Here is a 17,500-nt window from a genome sequence, read left to right on the forward strand (position 1 = left end):
AACTGATACCTTTCTTAATGATTTTCGTAGCTCCTACATTATATTTTTCATTATAGAACATTAGCCTAACGCAAATCACAGTAGGGCTACAATAAATATGTAGATATTTTCATTCTGTGTGTGTGTGTGTGTGTGTGTGTGTGTGTGTGTGTGTGTGTGTGTTTGTGTGTGTGTGTGTGTGTGTGTGTGTGTGTGTGTGTGTGTGTGTGTGTGTGTGTGTGTGTGTGTGTGTGTGTGTGTGTGTGTGTGTGTGTGTGTGTGTGTGTGTGTGTGTGTGAGTTTGTGTGTGTGTGTGTGTGTGTGTGTGTGTGTGTGTGTGTGTGTGTGTGTGTGTGTGTGTGTGTGTGTATGTGTGTGTGTGTGTGTGCGTGCGTGAAATATTTATAAAAATTCTAAGTCAATATTTGGTGATGAGTAGCTAAACAGTATGTATAATTATTTTATAATCTTCTGAATGCTTTTTATCTTGTGTTAAAATCTGACCCTAATTTTCGCTATTATTATTCCGTAAGTCGTGACGCTTCTCTGAGGAGTCGCATTCGATCAGCTGAGCGAGAAAATACTTGTTTGCTTGTTTCAACTCGAGCAACTACTCGCTGATTGGTTCCAAGGAGAGTGAAAAATAAGTCTTAAAAACTTATTCCCAATACATGTGCTGTATCATATATGATATATTGAAAAAATCATTCTGATATAATAGGAATTTAATCTCGCTCTCTACCTGACACGTATGCAAATCATATTTCCCTTGTATTTGTCAGTGCATGTCAAAGTTTTGAAATATAAACTTTTAAGTTTATGATAGAAATACTTATTTCTCGATGTGTGAAAAGTCATCTAAGCGCTTGTTTATTCACCCGGAACTTGCGTAGTTTGAAGAAAGTGGAACCATCTAGAAAATAAATAAATAAAAAACATGAAATCGTATGTTTGAAAATGAATCCCTGAATATTTCGCGACAAATCCTAATATATGCCAAACTTGAATATGTCCGATGGTATATGATATCATAATGACATATATGAAAACGAGGTTGCCAAGCTGACACTTTTTTTCAAGATGGACGCAAGGGAATCTGAAATTACAAATAGAGGTCGCATCATTGGGATGAGGGAAAGTAATTTCTCTCCCAGTGAAATAACCAGAGAGCCGGGTGTCTCCCGCTCGATGGTATACAGGTGAATAAAGTGGGAGGAGGAGGGCACCCTAAACGACCGCCCTCGTTCCGAATGCCTACATGTAGATAGGATTCACAGAACTTTATCAAAGTGAGGCTGAACGAACGACATTGCCGACATCGCCTCCAGTACGCCCTGGAAGCTCCATTGCTGGATGAGGAATATCAGGTGTAAATGTCATTATCCTTTTTCAATTTGTTCATAGACTTAATTCAGATTTTGATAAAGATTTATGTTTATACATGATAATGCCCTATACGTCATATTTTATGTTCTGATTATATATAATTATTTACGTTTCAGATGTGACAGACAACGTATGCATGAAACGGCGAGGAGTGGCCACGTGACCAATAATAAGTTGGGTGGATTTTCATGCTTGGTGTTGGTGAACTCGCCGAAAGAGAAGGGAAATTCAGTTTAGACAGATATTTTTAAATTGTTAAAAGAAATATACCTTCCATCAGCACGTTGCTATCCTCTGACCCTTCCCAGGAACAACCATATTCGTGCAGGATAACTGCCCTATACACATGTCAAGGGCAGTTACGAAGTGATTCGATGACCCAAACCACATGGAAGTCCTTCCAGGGCCAAGCAAGGCATGTGACTCAAACCCGATTAAATATGTTCGGGCGAATATTGTTAATGTCCTGGCTGGGGATTAGACAAGATTTTGAATGACGATAGATGGTTCTTACTATAAGTATGACAGCCCCCAGCATTTCTACAGTTATTACCATTTTTCCTTTTACAAATAAACCGATAGTAAAAATACCTTCAAAATTAAGCCTCCTACCAATTATTCGATTTACTGAATCCTCCGGCAAAGAAAAATTATATATTTATGTATATATATATATTTACACACACACACACACACACACACGCACATATTCATTTATCTATTATTTATCAGTTCCTCAGCATACACACACATAACTATAACTGCGTTCCCTGCGTTCTAAAATCATAACATTATATATTTTCTGTTTATTGAATCAGTGTTTCGATCTAACGAAAAGAAAGCAAATCATTTTATCAATTCAAACATCTGAAGCTAATATATGAAAACTTTGATTTTGTGACATAACATGTCATAAAATGCCATTTTATCTCCACAAACAAAAGTAAATAAAAATTGAATAAATGACAAAGAAATGAACAAGATTTTTTTCTCGAGATATTAGATATCGTACAGCACATATGTTGGGAGTAAGTTTATCACACACACACACACACACACACACACACACACACACACACACACACACACACACACACACACACACACACCATGATAAAGTATCTATATATTCATTGCAACCTTACTACAGTTTTGCGTTAAAATTATGTTCTATAATGAATTATCTGTAACATGTTTTCGGTTTATTTAATCAGTCTTTGTTAGTGAAAAAAAAAAGCACTTCATTAGTTCGATTAGGCCACTAGAAGCATTTTCAAAACCATCAACGATTTTGTATTATTATTTGATTTAGCTGACATACATAGATGAATAAAAAATGAAGCTTTTTCATGTTTCAAGAAATATGCAGCTATAATTGAAAATTATTGTGTTGCCATGTCGATAAACAAATAATCCCAGGAAATCGCATCTTAAAAAATATCCCACAACAAAGTGAATGATAGCTAATACTACATGTTGTGTTTACACTTGACTGGAGAAAACGATAAGGATAAGTCCGATATGCGAAGCTGAGCTTTCGCCCGGGCTATGCCAATGAGGGGAGCCCGGCCCGGCCTGTGTCGACTAATGTCGATTCGCTAACGTGTATCAGCTAGTGCTGACTCGGCTTAGTCCTTACCCGCCGTGGTGCCCAGCCACAGCAGTAACCTCCAGGCGACAATTGCAACTTCTCGCACCTGGGCGGGGCGCGAACCGCCGACCCCTCGGATGAGAGGCCGGCACGTTACCACCGTACTAGCCCGGAGGCTTGGGAAAACGAAAGATGAAACGGCTTATAAAGTTTTCAAAAATAGATACTAATACACTTGTTGGTCATTTATATTCTACCAATAACACTTAAGGTTTTCGCCTCATTCATAAAGATACTATTTACTCTATGTTTACATCGTTGTTGTTGCCAGATGTACAAAGTGGGGCACTGTAAGTGTACTGAAATAAAGTAAAAGTCCGCAACTGTACATCCGCCTTTATCCTGCTCCCCACGTCTTCGCTCCCTCCCTCTGGCTACGCTCGCTGGGTGTGAGGACATACGTACAGCTTTTTCCCTTGTTGGATTTGCTGCTGTTTGCTACAGCGATTTACAGATGATCGTAGCACCAGACTCCTTGTTTTCTGCACGAAATTATAGACATCTTGATAGTTTCCCCCCTAAGCCACTAGCAAGCAATGTGCCACTCAGAGTCACTTTTCATTTTGCCTAAACTTCCCTCCGAGTCCCTTCAGTCTAGACCACATTTGCTTCCCCTCAGAGCCGGTTCCGTGGTTTTCTCAAGTTTTCAACTTTGGCCTAAAGATGAAGGCTTATAAGCTCGGGAGCCGCTTGCTCCTCTTCTCCTTTCACCCTCATGTTTTCCATGTGGCGGCACACGAGAAGACAGGAACAGCTCGGGAGGGATAGAGTGAGGGAGAGGAGTGCCTTTATTCGAATGTGCTCTGCCTGATAACTTTTGTGGCAGTCCTGTGCAGTTCAGTGTGCTGCCAGGCTCCTCATGCTCTGTTTGGGATTTCTAACATCTTGTCAGTTTTCCCCATGACCCGTTGCAAGTGAGGGCTTCTCTCAGCGTGTTTACCCTATGGTCTTTACCTAAGCTGCAGCTGCTTTCCATCAGTGCTTGCCCGATGTTTTCCTAAAGACAGAGGACTTGCTCCACGTTTCTGTAGTTAAAGATGCATGATGTTAATGTTTGTATCTCTTTCTGCCCTCTTGGTCAGGGAGAGGATACAAGAAACTTTTTATTCTTACCATCGAGCCCATTAAGCGGTTTCCTAAAGGCTCGTACTAATGCACACTCTTGCGAAGGCAAACCTGATGCTGTCACTCCCCTTCCCCTGTTCTTCCATCCTTTCTTTATTTACTTGGGTGGTAGGAAATATTTACAGACTTTACCGCAGGGATGTCTAGTACATACATGTAATACCTGTTTACCCGTTTCCTTGATTATCGGAAAGCTTTTTATTTTATTTTCCTTGCTATCAGTATTGTTAATAACATGAAAAAGTCATGTCTGAAATAACAACAATGACCTTATTAACATTTAATTATAAAAAAAATCCCTGAAAGTACAAGGAATGGGAAAATTTGGCGACGTACTTATTGACTTCTTGGTGACTAAGCATTTGTGGACTCATCTATGTGTATACAAAATTTACAAAATATAACTACAGTGGTCAGAAAATGTTCATATATTCTAATCTTGGTAATATACGCTATGACCAATATATATTCATTTCATGGTTTCTTCCCACTCCACACCTTCCCAAAAGGCTTTCCATAACTCAGTTGTTGATATACAGTCTCTGGTGAAGAACATTTGGGGCAAAGTAAAGGCCGGATACATGCCTTGGGGGTCTGTGTCTTAAGGACCCCGGAAGAGTGGATGTGCTTCTTCTCATCCCCCCCCTCCCCCCTGCCGACTGGGGGGTTGTGGGGATGCCAGAGGAGAGGAAGTTTTAGTGAGTGCTTAGTGGGGGTTGCACTGCCTTGGTTCAAAGGTCACAGGTGAGAGGGGCGGGGTGTGGCTCCCGTATTAGACAGTGCCTTACTTTCTGTTGGTCTGCAATTTCCCCCAGGGAGACATAGACAACATTCATGGCGTTTCCTCGCTCTTCAGTTGCTTGGACCTTACAGGCTCAGGGGCCAGACTGGCATTGGACTCAAGGCCTGGGCATTGGCACGACAGGCATTTCAGGTCCAGGCCCTTGCAGACCTGAACTCCTAGCTGATCATGGGAACCGGCAGAGGGACTTCCTTCTTTTTGGCACTATCCTAACATTGTGCATAACAACCTCCTGAGGATGAAATCATGCATCTATCAGAAGGCCCCTCCCCTACACCCAGGCCGTCATCCACCTCTCTGGCACGTGATGCGGACACAGGACTGGGAAATTATTTGAATCTCTAGTGGCCTTAAGCGGGTGGGCCCCTCTTTTGGCAATCAAAGTTGGGCAGACCAACCCCCAACCATGGTGACAAGCTCCTGTGAAAGGATATCATCAAACTAATGGTGTGCAAGGTACACCTGAATCAGTTCTTTGAGGTATAGTGGGACACTAATGATACACATCTTATGAGCTGTTTCACTACTTCATAATTTTTTTACAAGTTCCAAATACCTTGGCTGCTCGTGTCTAGCCCTGTACTGTGGGTGTTGGTTTGCATTCATCAACATCAAGGATGCCTATTGTCACATTCTTGTACATTTGGTCTCGTGTAGTCTGTATGAGTATGACTTTACACTGTATTGGTCTGGAGGCAGCTTACAAGATGTGCAAGGACACCTGCAAACTGCAATAAACCCAGTTGTGCAGTGGGGAACATACCATGGGTTCAAATTTTCTCCAAGCAAGACCATGAATATGTTTTTCCACAAAACAGGAAAATTCCACCCTTCCCTCTATTTAGAAGCAAACCCATTGCATTTTGTCCAAGAAATGAAGCAATTAGGTCTATTTTTTTAATCGAGGCTTATATGGATCCTTCTCATCAAACAGTCATAGGTAAAGGCTACAAAAGCGCTTAGTATTTTGTAGATTCTTTCACACCTGTCTTGGGGTGCAGATCATACAACGCTTCTGCGGCTTTACCGAGCACTTATTCATAGCAAACTTGACTATGGATGTGAAGCTTATTCATCTGCAACTCCCACAACTCTCCGGATGTTGGACTCACAGACTCTGTAAAGGGGGTTTTAGGTTTTCACCTGTAGAGTCCCTGTATGCTAAGTGGAGAACCACTATTTTCATTACACCAATACTACTTGATTTACTACACGAGACTACAAAGGATTCTGGGACCTCCTACATCCAGATTGGTTTTCAATCCCCTGTCAGGAGAAGGAGGAATCTTGTGGAAGATCTCAATTTAAATTTCACCAAGGTTCTAGTTATCCAAAGCAGAAATCAGAGATAAATGTTTCAACACTGTAAGTACCAAGGATCATATGCAATATAAACAGATGGTTAGAAATATGAAGATGGTGTGGGCTTTGCAGCACTGAGCAGGAAGATTGAATTTGGCAGCCTCAATCTTCACTGTAAAGTTACATGGCATCCTTGCAGCAGTCAAAAGGACTAGAAATCTTATGAACCATTCTATTGTAACATTGTGACTCTCATATTGCCTTGCAAGCAATGAAGAGCTTAAACTCATCACATCCAGTGGTGATGGAGTTTCAAGATTGGCTTGCACTGATGTCTGCACGTAAAAAGATAACCCTCTGTTGAGTGCCAGCGTATTGGTATCAGTGGGAATGATCAAACTGATCGGAAGGCCAAGGCAGCTGCCGCTCAGCTCTGTGATGCTCATTTTCCTCTCCCATACACCGACTTAAAACCCACCATCAGAAGTTGTCTTCGCGGAAAATGGAGGAAGCAATGTAGGCATACCTCTAGAAACAAATTGCGAGGGATTAGAGATGACCTTAGCAGTTGGGTGGTCATCCTACCCGACAAGTAGAGGTTGTGTTAACTAAGAAGACTGACTCATGGGCCGGTGATGGCTAAAAGTGAAATACGTTTTGAGGGATACCAAGAGCCATTTACGATCGCACATGCAGTGGAAAGATGTGCATAATTCTCAGACCAAAGGTGTATGTACTTGTCTCCCCCATGTAAACTAAAAAAATAATTGGGAGAGAATTGTGACATAGGTCATGATGGTTTCCTAAGGGAGAATAATATTTTTTGATAAAATTTAATTGTGCATAATATTGATGTAATAATTTTATACAAAGCATAATATTTATAATTTGATTTTTAATATAACCTTTATTCTTTGATTCTTAATATAATACTCATGCTTTGATTTTTTATATAAAATGTTAATCCAAAATTGAACTGTTGAACAGCAGATCTTTAATAATTAATCCATTCTTCCCCTTCCTTGCATCTAGCACAGGGAGAGAGTTACAGTCAATACAAGGTTCTTCCGTTCAGGCTTAACAATCTGCTAAATCTCATAAAACATAAGTATTCAGCTATTGGTTCTAAAGATGTCCCTTTAGTGGCTGGGCCTTAAATGGAACCATCTGTGGGAACAGTGGCTTTCCTGGATGTCGACGGGAAGCGGTGCTGGAAGGTTTTGCCTCAGGTGGGCAGTGAGAGATCCTGCTGGGTACCTCAAGCTCGCAATGAAAGCAGTCCCTTAGAATTTACATTCCTCTTCTCCGTACGAGATTGAAAGGTCTCAGCTTCATATCCTCCACCGTTTCAGTGGCCGACCCTTCTGACTTGTCTCACCACCAGTGCATCAGAGAAAGGTAGGGAGTATCAGTCCTTAATGGACCACCATGGCTTCGAGGCCCTTTTGACTAAGCCAGGCTCACACAAAAGTCCGAGAACTACACATGATCTTGCTTTCCCTTGTCAGGGAACCTCCCTGAGGGACGTTAATGAAAGTCCTCAGATATGGCAACAGTTAACTGCATATCCTTAAATGATTTGTATAAAGTGTGTTGAACTTTCTTCTTCCGGCTCTCACTAAACACTTTCCACCAAGCCGTGTTCCTTGTTGAACTGGTGATAAGATTCAGGGTCACACAGCTGGCCACATGCATTTTTGCTCTCCTTCGTCTTGTCTAGCCCAGCCGATCCTTTGGTCTTCCTTGCCCCTCGCTTAGACCACGTTTTTATTTGTCCTAGCATGACCCCTGGGCAGCTGCCACCATTAGTCTCTGTTGTTTTTATTTTCCCCCACTCTTGTGGTTTCCTAGCAGCATACAAATTTACTATTTAATATTACACCAAATATAGCATTTCAACTATGAAACATTTTTATACATCTCAAAGGGCACCCTCCCTTCCCTCTCAATGTTGCTCAAACTGTGCCCATTTTCACGTTTCATTATATTCTCCAGATGCCACAACCTCATAAACATTGACAACAGGAGAAACAAGAGATGCTTGATTTGCGGGCCTCAACCAACAAAGTATTATTCAAAATATGTAGAATGCATTTTCATACGCCAACAAAGAGAGAGAGAAATAGGGGAAGCTAGACTAAGTGAGGGCAAGCTAGGCTGATTGTGTGTGTGTGTGTGTGTGTGTGTGTGTGTGTGTGTGTGTGTGTGTGTGTGTGTGTGTGTGTGTGCGTGCGTGCGTGCGTGCGTGCGTGCGTGCGTGCATGTGTATGTGACAGAGAGAGAGAGAGAGAGAGAGAGAGAGAGAGAGAGAGAGAGAGAGAGAGAGAGAGAGAGAGAGAGAGAGAGAGAGAGAGAGAGAGAATTACTTCTTGAAATTATATCTAAGTGAATGTTAATAACTCACGTGTAATAATAGGCCCTCTCGGCAAATATGAGCAGCATCACGATAGTATACAATGTTCCCCAGAAAAGGGTCTGTTGCTTGTTCTTGATGTTGTTCACGATGGACCGAAAGCTCTCGGACAGCTCGACGCCCAACCACAATTTGTCCTTTGGAACTTCATCACTTTCCTCCTGGGTCAGCATCTCCTGGCGAGCCTCGTCGTACTCCTTCCGGGCTGCTTCGGCGGCGAAACCTCCTGTGGGGATCTCATCATAGAGGCTGAAGCGGGAATTACTTTTACGCGACATCTCCAGCACATCAATTTGAACATGGTTAAAGACGTCACTCCTCGTGTTGAATATCTTTTGGAACTGTTCAAAGTTGATGGGCTGGTCAGCACTGACGCCAACGGAGTGCAGCATCGTCTGTACGATGTGGCTGATGTCCTGGTTCTTGCTTTCGCTTCCCAGGGTAGACCTTCAAGGAGTAAGAAGGAAAATTAAACATAGATTATCATATAGATGGACATCACTAAATATTGTACACGAGAACTTCGCATTTATGAATATATGGCATATTTACTCTTACTCATTATTAATGACTTTCTAAATCATTATTTATCACTGTTATCTTTAAACTGTTTTTAAAGCATATATCGCCTAAAGTTAATATTTAAAAACTTTTATATTGCCTTTGTCATCACCCTCCCTCTTTTTCAAGTCTCTCCCTTGCTATTCAGACAAGAGGTTGAGTGTGCATATGGGACTGTACTTCATTTAACAGACGAGGCAGGACAGTGAATTACATAGCGATGTACATGATGTACAAATGCTGCATAGTTAAGATTCATTACTTTAGTAAAATAGGGTGAATATGTGCAATATAAACACATACACATATCTTCATGTGTGTGAATGTAAACGATGTCACTTTGGAAGTGCTCCGTAGGAATTCCCATAATATAGTGTCTAGTTGCACTCACCTGACCATGCCTACCAGGTCCGGCGCAGACAACTGGCCTGTGCGGGAGATGTCGTAGATGTTGAAGATGAGCCTGGCTTTCTCCTCCGGCTTCCCGCGAGCGAACACAACCATCACGTCCCAAAATTCCTTAAGTGTTATGAAACCATTGCCGTCCTGGTCCATCAGCCGGAAGAGCTGTGTGAATAGGGAAATTGTTCACTAGGGTGCACTGAAAAATTACAATCAACTCTACAACCAGTTTTAATTGAAATGCACAGCAAGTTGGCCACTAGAATACCTATCAGAACTTTTGTGCAAGTAGGCAAAAAATTTACCAGACCCGTCCTTGGCCACGCGGCTCTTTGAAAGTAAAGTTTCATCCCGGTTCTTTAAACTCGATAACAGTGAAATAATGATATATAAACGAGGGTTATGACAAAGTACCACCTGCATTTGGCAGAGTATAGAAAACTATATCATCAGAAAGCTCTAGTATAGCTTGTTACACGAATGTATAGTTTAATGTATATAACAAATCATGGCAAGTAACAGGGGAAGTCAGAGACTAAAATCTATTTTGTACTCTGACATCATGAATCTTGAAAGCAAAACAAGAAAATGAACATGACCCAATATCAAAAGTGTGTAGAAAAAAATCCTATATTTTTCAGCTGTGTGCCCGACTATTGTGTGGTGAGCTCGAAAGCAGACGGGAATTGTGCGCTATTGCCTTTAAGCACGTGAAATTTAGCACGCTGAAATTTAGCACTGTCATGGACCCCATGTTTCTTTTATTTCAGTTGCCATCCCCTAAGACACATGTCTTGGAATGGGCTGCTGTACTTTAAATATCAATTGTACTCAGCATGTAATTTAGAAACTTGTGGTACCCTATCATTAACAAGACCATAAGGAGCCAGTTCGAAACTACTGTCCTCTTCTAGAAAACAAAATATACTGTTTAATTTACATAGTAACATTTGTGCACATTACACAGAAACACCCAAGATCCCTTGAGGATCAACCAAACACCTCTCACCTAGTTCCTAACATTTTTGCACAATCGACCTTAAGTCTCGGCCAAGCTCACATGGATTCCTCTGCTTCCAGGAGGCCATCCTCCAGGCTCCCCTTGTGGACTATGCGTTCCGCTACAACTTCGACAGCAACACTACCGTGCAAGTTCTGTTTATCCTCCAAGAAAGCAAGAACCGGGGTCCGTGAGTACCGTTTTTGTCGAGGGCTGCTTCTCATAACTGAGAGCCCCGTAGGCAGGGGATTAGCGGCAAATTTTGCCATTATCATTACATAACGGATAAGAGCGCTAATTTTGGTATCAGACTTTCTGTGGGTCCTATGATGAATTTTAAAAGGGAATTGCAATTTCTTAAGATTAAAAAAAATAACTGTTTAATGGACATTCTGATCCAATGGTTAATCACGCGAACAAAACAACACCAAAACATTCAAAGTTTTATTTCCTTTTTTATATTGGTTTTAAATTTAATGCACCTTAAACAGTATAGTTTTATGTTTAAAAATCAAATTACCACGTAATATCATAAAGGATGAAAAGGAGAGGAAAGTGTATGCATTTTTAACAAACTATCTAATAACGATCTTTATTATCTTAGAATATTGCAGTTTTCTGCCTTCAGTATAGGGTATTTATAATGAGAAAAACAGGACATTCCCTCTAAAATTCATCATTAGCCCTGATGAAGTATTTTATCCGACGCATAACGCAATATCGCTAAGAGAGAGAGAGAGAGAGAGAGAGAGAGAGAGAGAGAGAGAGAGAGAGAGAGAGAGAGAGAGAGAGAGAGAGAGAGAGAGAGAGAGAGAGAGAGAGAGAAGAGAGAGAGAGAGAGAGAGAGACTAATAAATACACATGAACCCAATCTTCATATGATAAACAAAAATATACTGTCAAATTTGGTATCCATATAAGATATCAAACTGACTCACAAAAAATATTAAATAAAAAGAAATGGTCGGCAAAGTTAATATTCAAGAGATGCTTAATCCTAGTTTCTTCTTTGCAAGTATTACTAAACAAGTCCGACCTTTCTAAAAGCTTAAACTCCCCTAAGGTATTTAGTCACTTAAATGGGGAGAGGAATTAATAGACGTTTAAGTCGCAGTCTATTAAATGAAGATTGGCTATATCATTTAAAACAGTCCAACATCACTAGACTTTGTTTAATAATAGTATGCTCTTATTCGTCATACACACTCTACCTGTTTAACGAAGACGGAGTCAGGTAACATCCCCAATTGGTTTGCGAGTTCTACCTGCGTAAGTTCCATGGATAGGAAGTAATTTTTGTTGTGACTACCCATGGCAATTAGGTTTGCTGCCACGTCCGCTTGCTTGCTGGACCCAAATGCCTGGCTCGGGGCAGAAAATACACTCTAAGGTTATGTATATCAGTAACAAGTGCATTGTATATATGTACACACACACACACACACACACACACACACACACACACACACACACACACACACACACACACACACACACATACACACACACACACACACACACACACACACACACAGACACACACACCCACACACACACACACACACACACACATTGTAAATAATACATAACAAGACCGGATCCTACGTTTCACACCCCTGTCCCAAGCAGCTGCCATTCCTCCTTGGGCGAATGATCGGCTTTCTCTTTGGTACTTCTACGACGGAAGTAAGTATCCGCCCTCGAAGGGAGCCGCCGCATAAAAAGGCACCTCTCGTTAGACGGAGGAGAGAGAGACACGGCAGACAGGCCAAGCCACACAGGGGTCTCATACTTATCTTCAGCAATAAACCAGCAAGTTGAAACTCCTTTCATTCATCTGCACTAAGGCCAACCTCTTTCGTCGATATCTGATGGCTTACGTTCACACACACACACACACACACACACACACACACACACACACACACACACACACACACACACACACACACACACACACACACACACACACACACACACACACACACACACACACACACACACACACACAGATATATATATATATATATATATATATATATATATATATATTATAAATTCTATATGAACCATGCTTGTATCTACACCAAAGCAAAAGAACCAACTTACGTTGGAAAGAACAACCCTCGAAAAATCGGCCAGTTGTTTTTCCCTCTGCTTGACTGTAACTATACCAAACTGAAGCGAAGTCTTGGACTCTGGGGTCAAAGTTAGATTTATGCCAAGGTTCTCGCAGAATTCAGTCAACTCCTTGTGCAGTCTCTTTGCATGCCAGCCATCTTCGAAACTCAGAAACTGTAAGTACGTGATGAAGTGTGCCATTAAGAAGAAAAGAAAAAAATATCTATGCTTATATGCATAGATATATAGGTAAAGAGACATAACTAGGATATTAAATGCATATAAAATAACAGAGGGAACAAGCAAATAAGCACGAAGGCGTACCAAGAACTCACCAGGTCATAATGGTTAGACACACAGATTATCATCTGTGTGAAATCCTGGAGGTGGCGAACCTTCATCTCTTGCACATTGCTGAGATCGATAATCCGCAGTCGCTCTTGCCCCGTCCCAGTCACTTCGATGCGACGCGACTCTTGCTCCAGCCGGACCACCACGTACCGGCTCTCCCTCAAAGCCACGCGCTCTGTTGGTTGGAGAGATCCACACGAACTTCACTTGGATGTCCACACTAAAAGCATGTAATGTACTACACACACACACACACACACACACACACACACACACACACACACACACACACACACACACACACACACACACACACACACATATATACATATAAATATATACACACATACAAACACACACACACACACACACACACACACACACACACACACACACACACACACACACACACATATATATAGAGAGAGAGAGTAATTAATAATAGGAATTATAGAGTATGTTGATCGTAAAACTGATTTCTAGAATAACGCCATGGTTCAGGGTAAACAAAAGTATGCAGTCAATTTTGGGATTCATATAAGACATCAAACTGACTCACAAAAATATTAAATAAAAAGAAATGGTTGCTAAGTTAATATTTAAGAGACGAGGAAAAGGTTTTACGGCAAGCCTGCCAAATTCCAATAGCCATAATTATCGCCATTTTCTCTACAATAAGGGAAGAACAGAATCAGTTTATATCAGTTAAACTTTTCCCTTTCTGTTTTTTCAATTAAAAATAGTAGAAAACAAAATATCAGATCCAGCTTCTGGATCTCGAGATTTAAAGCAATTAGAAAGACAGTTAAACATTGGGCAACTGTTTCTAAAAATTATCGATAGTAAAACAAAATAAAACATCAAGGCAAGTTCTTTTCACGCAAGGCTGATTCCAACCAGTGTTGTAAAGAGGATTCGAAATGAACTTTTCAAAAAAATTATGGAAATTTCTTACTTATTTGTTGCTTCCAGGTTATAAGAAACCAATTATGGAATGCAAATAGAATACCTTGACAATACGAGTATTTCGTACACCCATACACCTATTTGCAACTGATGATACAGATGCATTTTGTCATATGCATTTATACTAATCGACACATAGGATGTATTTTTTTCTTTCTAATATCCGTTTGGCAGCAAATTGCACAATCAATGGCTCTGAAGTTGCGGTCACATATCCTTCTTCATGTAGTGCATAGTGTAATATGATTGTGCATGGGAGTAGATATTTGGTCAATAAAAGAATAAGGTGCAGCCCACTTTCACGATTACCAATCCTACAGTACTGTGGCAACTGTATGTTCAGTTCAAATTCCAGCAGCTATACCAATGACTTTTGGGAGAGTATATATGTATGTACGTGTGTGTGTGTGTGTGTGTGTGTGTGTGTGTGTGTGTGTGTGTGTGTGTGTGTGTGTGTGTGTGTGTGTGTGTGTGTGTGTGTGTGTGTGTGTGTAAATATTAATATACATGTCTATATATATTCATATTATATACATATATATTCATATTATATTATATTATATATATACATATTATCAGGAGATGGAAGGATCTTTCCCGAACTCCGGACTGGTTTAGATATGAACGTTAATTAATATGAATCTGTGTTCACACACTGCAGTGTACAACGTCCGTTGACGTCCTTGCATTCACTCCCCTCTGCCAAGTCCGTACCTTTTGCTTTGTGAGAACCTTCCTGGATTTTGAACGACGAAAATGCTTTCTTGGTGTGGCGTTTTACTTTCATAACAGCCATGACCTTCACAACAACCACAGTCGCTGGAAAATAAAGAAAAAAACACACGTGTGTGTGTTCGACAAAATTATAAATATATTTGGTCAGTGACTTTTAACCGTCATTCAATAGGATATTTCTTTAGAAGACATCCTTTAATCAGATTTACTATAGAGATATAAACACACGGAAATTGGGGACGAAAGACATGCATGTTTTTGTTACCAACCAAAACAAAGTCCGAGCAAAAAGAACAGTACGAGAATGTAAGACACTTCGGACCCTGAGAAGTAGTCGTAGGTCTCGGGCTTCGTGCACTCCTCGGCGTTCGAGTCCGAAATCTGAGGCAGATAATTGCAGGTCGCGGTGACGTTGTTATGGAGTGTACAGCTTCTGGGAACAGATAGCTGCACCATGCAATTGTTGCCGACGCCTGGGGGTGGAACACGATATGGAAGGGAGGTAAAGGCTTCATTAATCTAAAGGTTACTTTTCTCATTTCTGATTTCTGAAGATCATGCATGTGTGTGTGTGTGTGTGTGTGTGTGTGTGTGTGTGTGTATATATATATATATATATATATATATATATATATTGCGGGGACAGAAGATATATTTGTACAGCTTCCATATTTAGTATGCTATTAATATGCAACTCGAAAACAATATTGCACACTACCCACAAGCATTTCATAATAAGTTGTAAAAATGGGGTATTATGTGAAGTTTACCCATTTTAGACCCTTATTTCTCCAACTTTGATGAGATGGCGGGGACAGAAGATACTGTCCTAGAGAAAAATGCTTTTAACACCATTTTTTTCTCACCATTTGGCACCTTTTCCACACTAGCCACAAATGAATTTCAAAAAAAGTTAAAAAACGCTCCACCCTAATGTATATATGCACATATACACAAATACACACACACACACATATGTGTGTCTATATATATGTATGTATGTATGTATGTACACAAAAGGTGGCCCACTCGCGCGACTGACCGTTGGCCTGGTGCACGGCCGTGAAGGGGTCCTCCTGGATGTCGACGGACGGCTCGAGGTTCGTGATGGAGAGGATCACGTCGAGGATTCTCACCTGCCCAAGACGATCCCTTTCCTCCTGTGTAAACAAACTGCAAAACGACAGTGTTACTGAAACATTTTTTGTCTGATATCTTTGACGGTACAGTTCTGTGAACTTAATGATGGCAGTAGCCTGTTAAATCCTGAGATAAATGGAGAAGTGTTCCCTTGTAATTCATATTTGAAACATATTTTCATCTAACTTCCATCTAGACATGGCCTCTACCAAGCGCAGTCTTCACGCCTTTGATATATTTTTGTATGAAAAACTTTATACAAAAGATCGTAGTCTGCCAAATACTATTACACACACACACACACACACACACACACACACATATATACATATATACATTATATATATATGTATATATATATATATATATATATATATATATATATATATATATAGTTTATATGCATACATGCATACATATAGATACATATATATACACACACACACGCACACACACGTGTGTATATATATATATATATATATATATATATATATATATATATATATATATATGTATGTATGTATGTGTGTGTGTGTGTGTGTGTGTGTGTCTATGATATAGATAAATAGATTGATAAATAGACACACTAACATATCTAAATCTACCTGTCTATCTATTTGTATTATATATACATACATACATACATATATATATATATATATATATATATATATATATATATATATATGTATATATGCACACACATATATATATATTTGTGTGTCATATAGATAGACAGATTGATAAATGAACACTCACTCATAGATCTATATCTATCTATTTATCTGTACACACACACACACATATAAATATATATATATATATATATATATATATATATATATATATTATCATCATCAGCCTGACGTAGGACGTAGGCCTCTCCCAATTTTTTTCCAAATTTGTCTTGCGTTTTTTGTTTCCAATCTTTGCCCCCAAATTTCGTTATTTCGTCACGCCATCTTGTCGCTGGTCTGCCCCTTTGCCTCTTTATGTTATATATATTCCAGTCTGTTACTTTCTTTGTCCATCTGTCGTCTTGTCTCTGACATATATGACCTGCCCATCGCCATTTCTTCTTTTTGATGCTCCCAAGGATTTCTTCCACTTTTGTCTGTTCCACATCGCCATCATCCAATCTCTTAGGCTAGTTTCCAGCATCAACCACAATGGGCACTTATTAGTTTCCTTTCCATTAATTTGGTTGTAGTCCATGTTTCTGATCCATAGGTCATAACTGGGAGGATGCATTGGTTAAATACTTAAATATTGTTGAATATGATCTTTTCCTGTTCATCGTAACTCCGACTTTCAGGCTTTCTCTGTACAGATCATTTATTAGTTGCTGCATTTAATTTTGCAGATTCACTGAAGAGAACAATATAATCTGCAAATCTTAGATTGTTTAGGTATTCGTCTCCTATTTTGATACCCTTTCGTTCCATTCTAGCTTCTTGAATATTTCCTCAAGGCAAGCTGTAAACAGTTTTGAGCTTGATGGTTGTTGTCCCATCTTCCACTATTTTACAATATACCTCCTCTACTTCCTGTCTTCGAATAGTTTCT

The 17,500-nt window shown here is 40.0% G+C and overlaps 1 protein-coding gene across 1 annotated transcript in view; it reads right to left on the reverse strand.

The window, feature by feature from the left end:
* LOC125029410 (dual oxidase 2-like) overlaps positions 1-17,500 on the reverse strand; it is a 101,853-nt gene that overhangs the window by 21,264 nt on the left and 63,089 nt on the right. Inside the window, exons 15-22 of the mRNA XM_047619258.1 lie at positions 15,837-15,967; positions 15,064-15,267; positions 14,774-14,878; positions 13,078-13,268; positions 12,731-12,916; positions 11,833-11,982; positions 9,611-9,786; positions 8,650-9,105 (exon numbers count right to left, since the gene is read on the reverse strand). Of these exons, the coding sequence (XP_047475214.1) occupies positions 8,650-9,105; positions 9,611-9,786; positions 11,833-11,982; positions 12,731-12,916; positions 13,078-13,268; positions 14,774-14,878; positions 15,064-15,267; positions 15,837-15,967 (1,599 nt within the window). The remainder of the gene's footprint in view (positions 1-8,649; positions 9,106-9,610; positions 9,787-11,832; positions 11,983-12,730; positions 12,917-13,077; positions 13,269-14,773; positions 14,879-15,063; positions 15,268-15,836; positions 15,968-17,500) is intronic.

Source organism: Penaeus chinensis, chromosome 10 (assembly GCF_019202785.1).
Source record: "Penaeus chinensis breed Huanghai No. 1 chromosome 10, ASM1920278v2, whole genome shotgun sequence".
Lineage (NCBI taxonomy): Eukaryota > Metazoa > Arthropoda > Malacostraca > Decapoda > Penaeidae > Penaeus > Penaeus chinensis.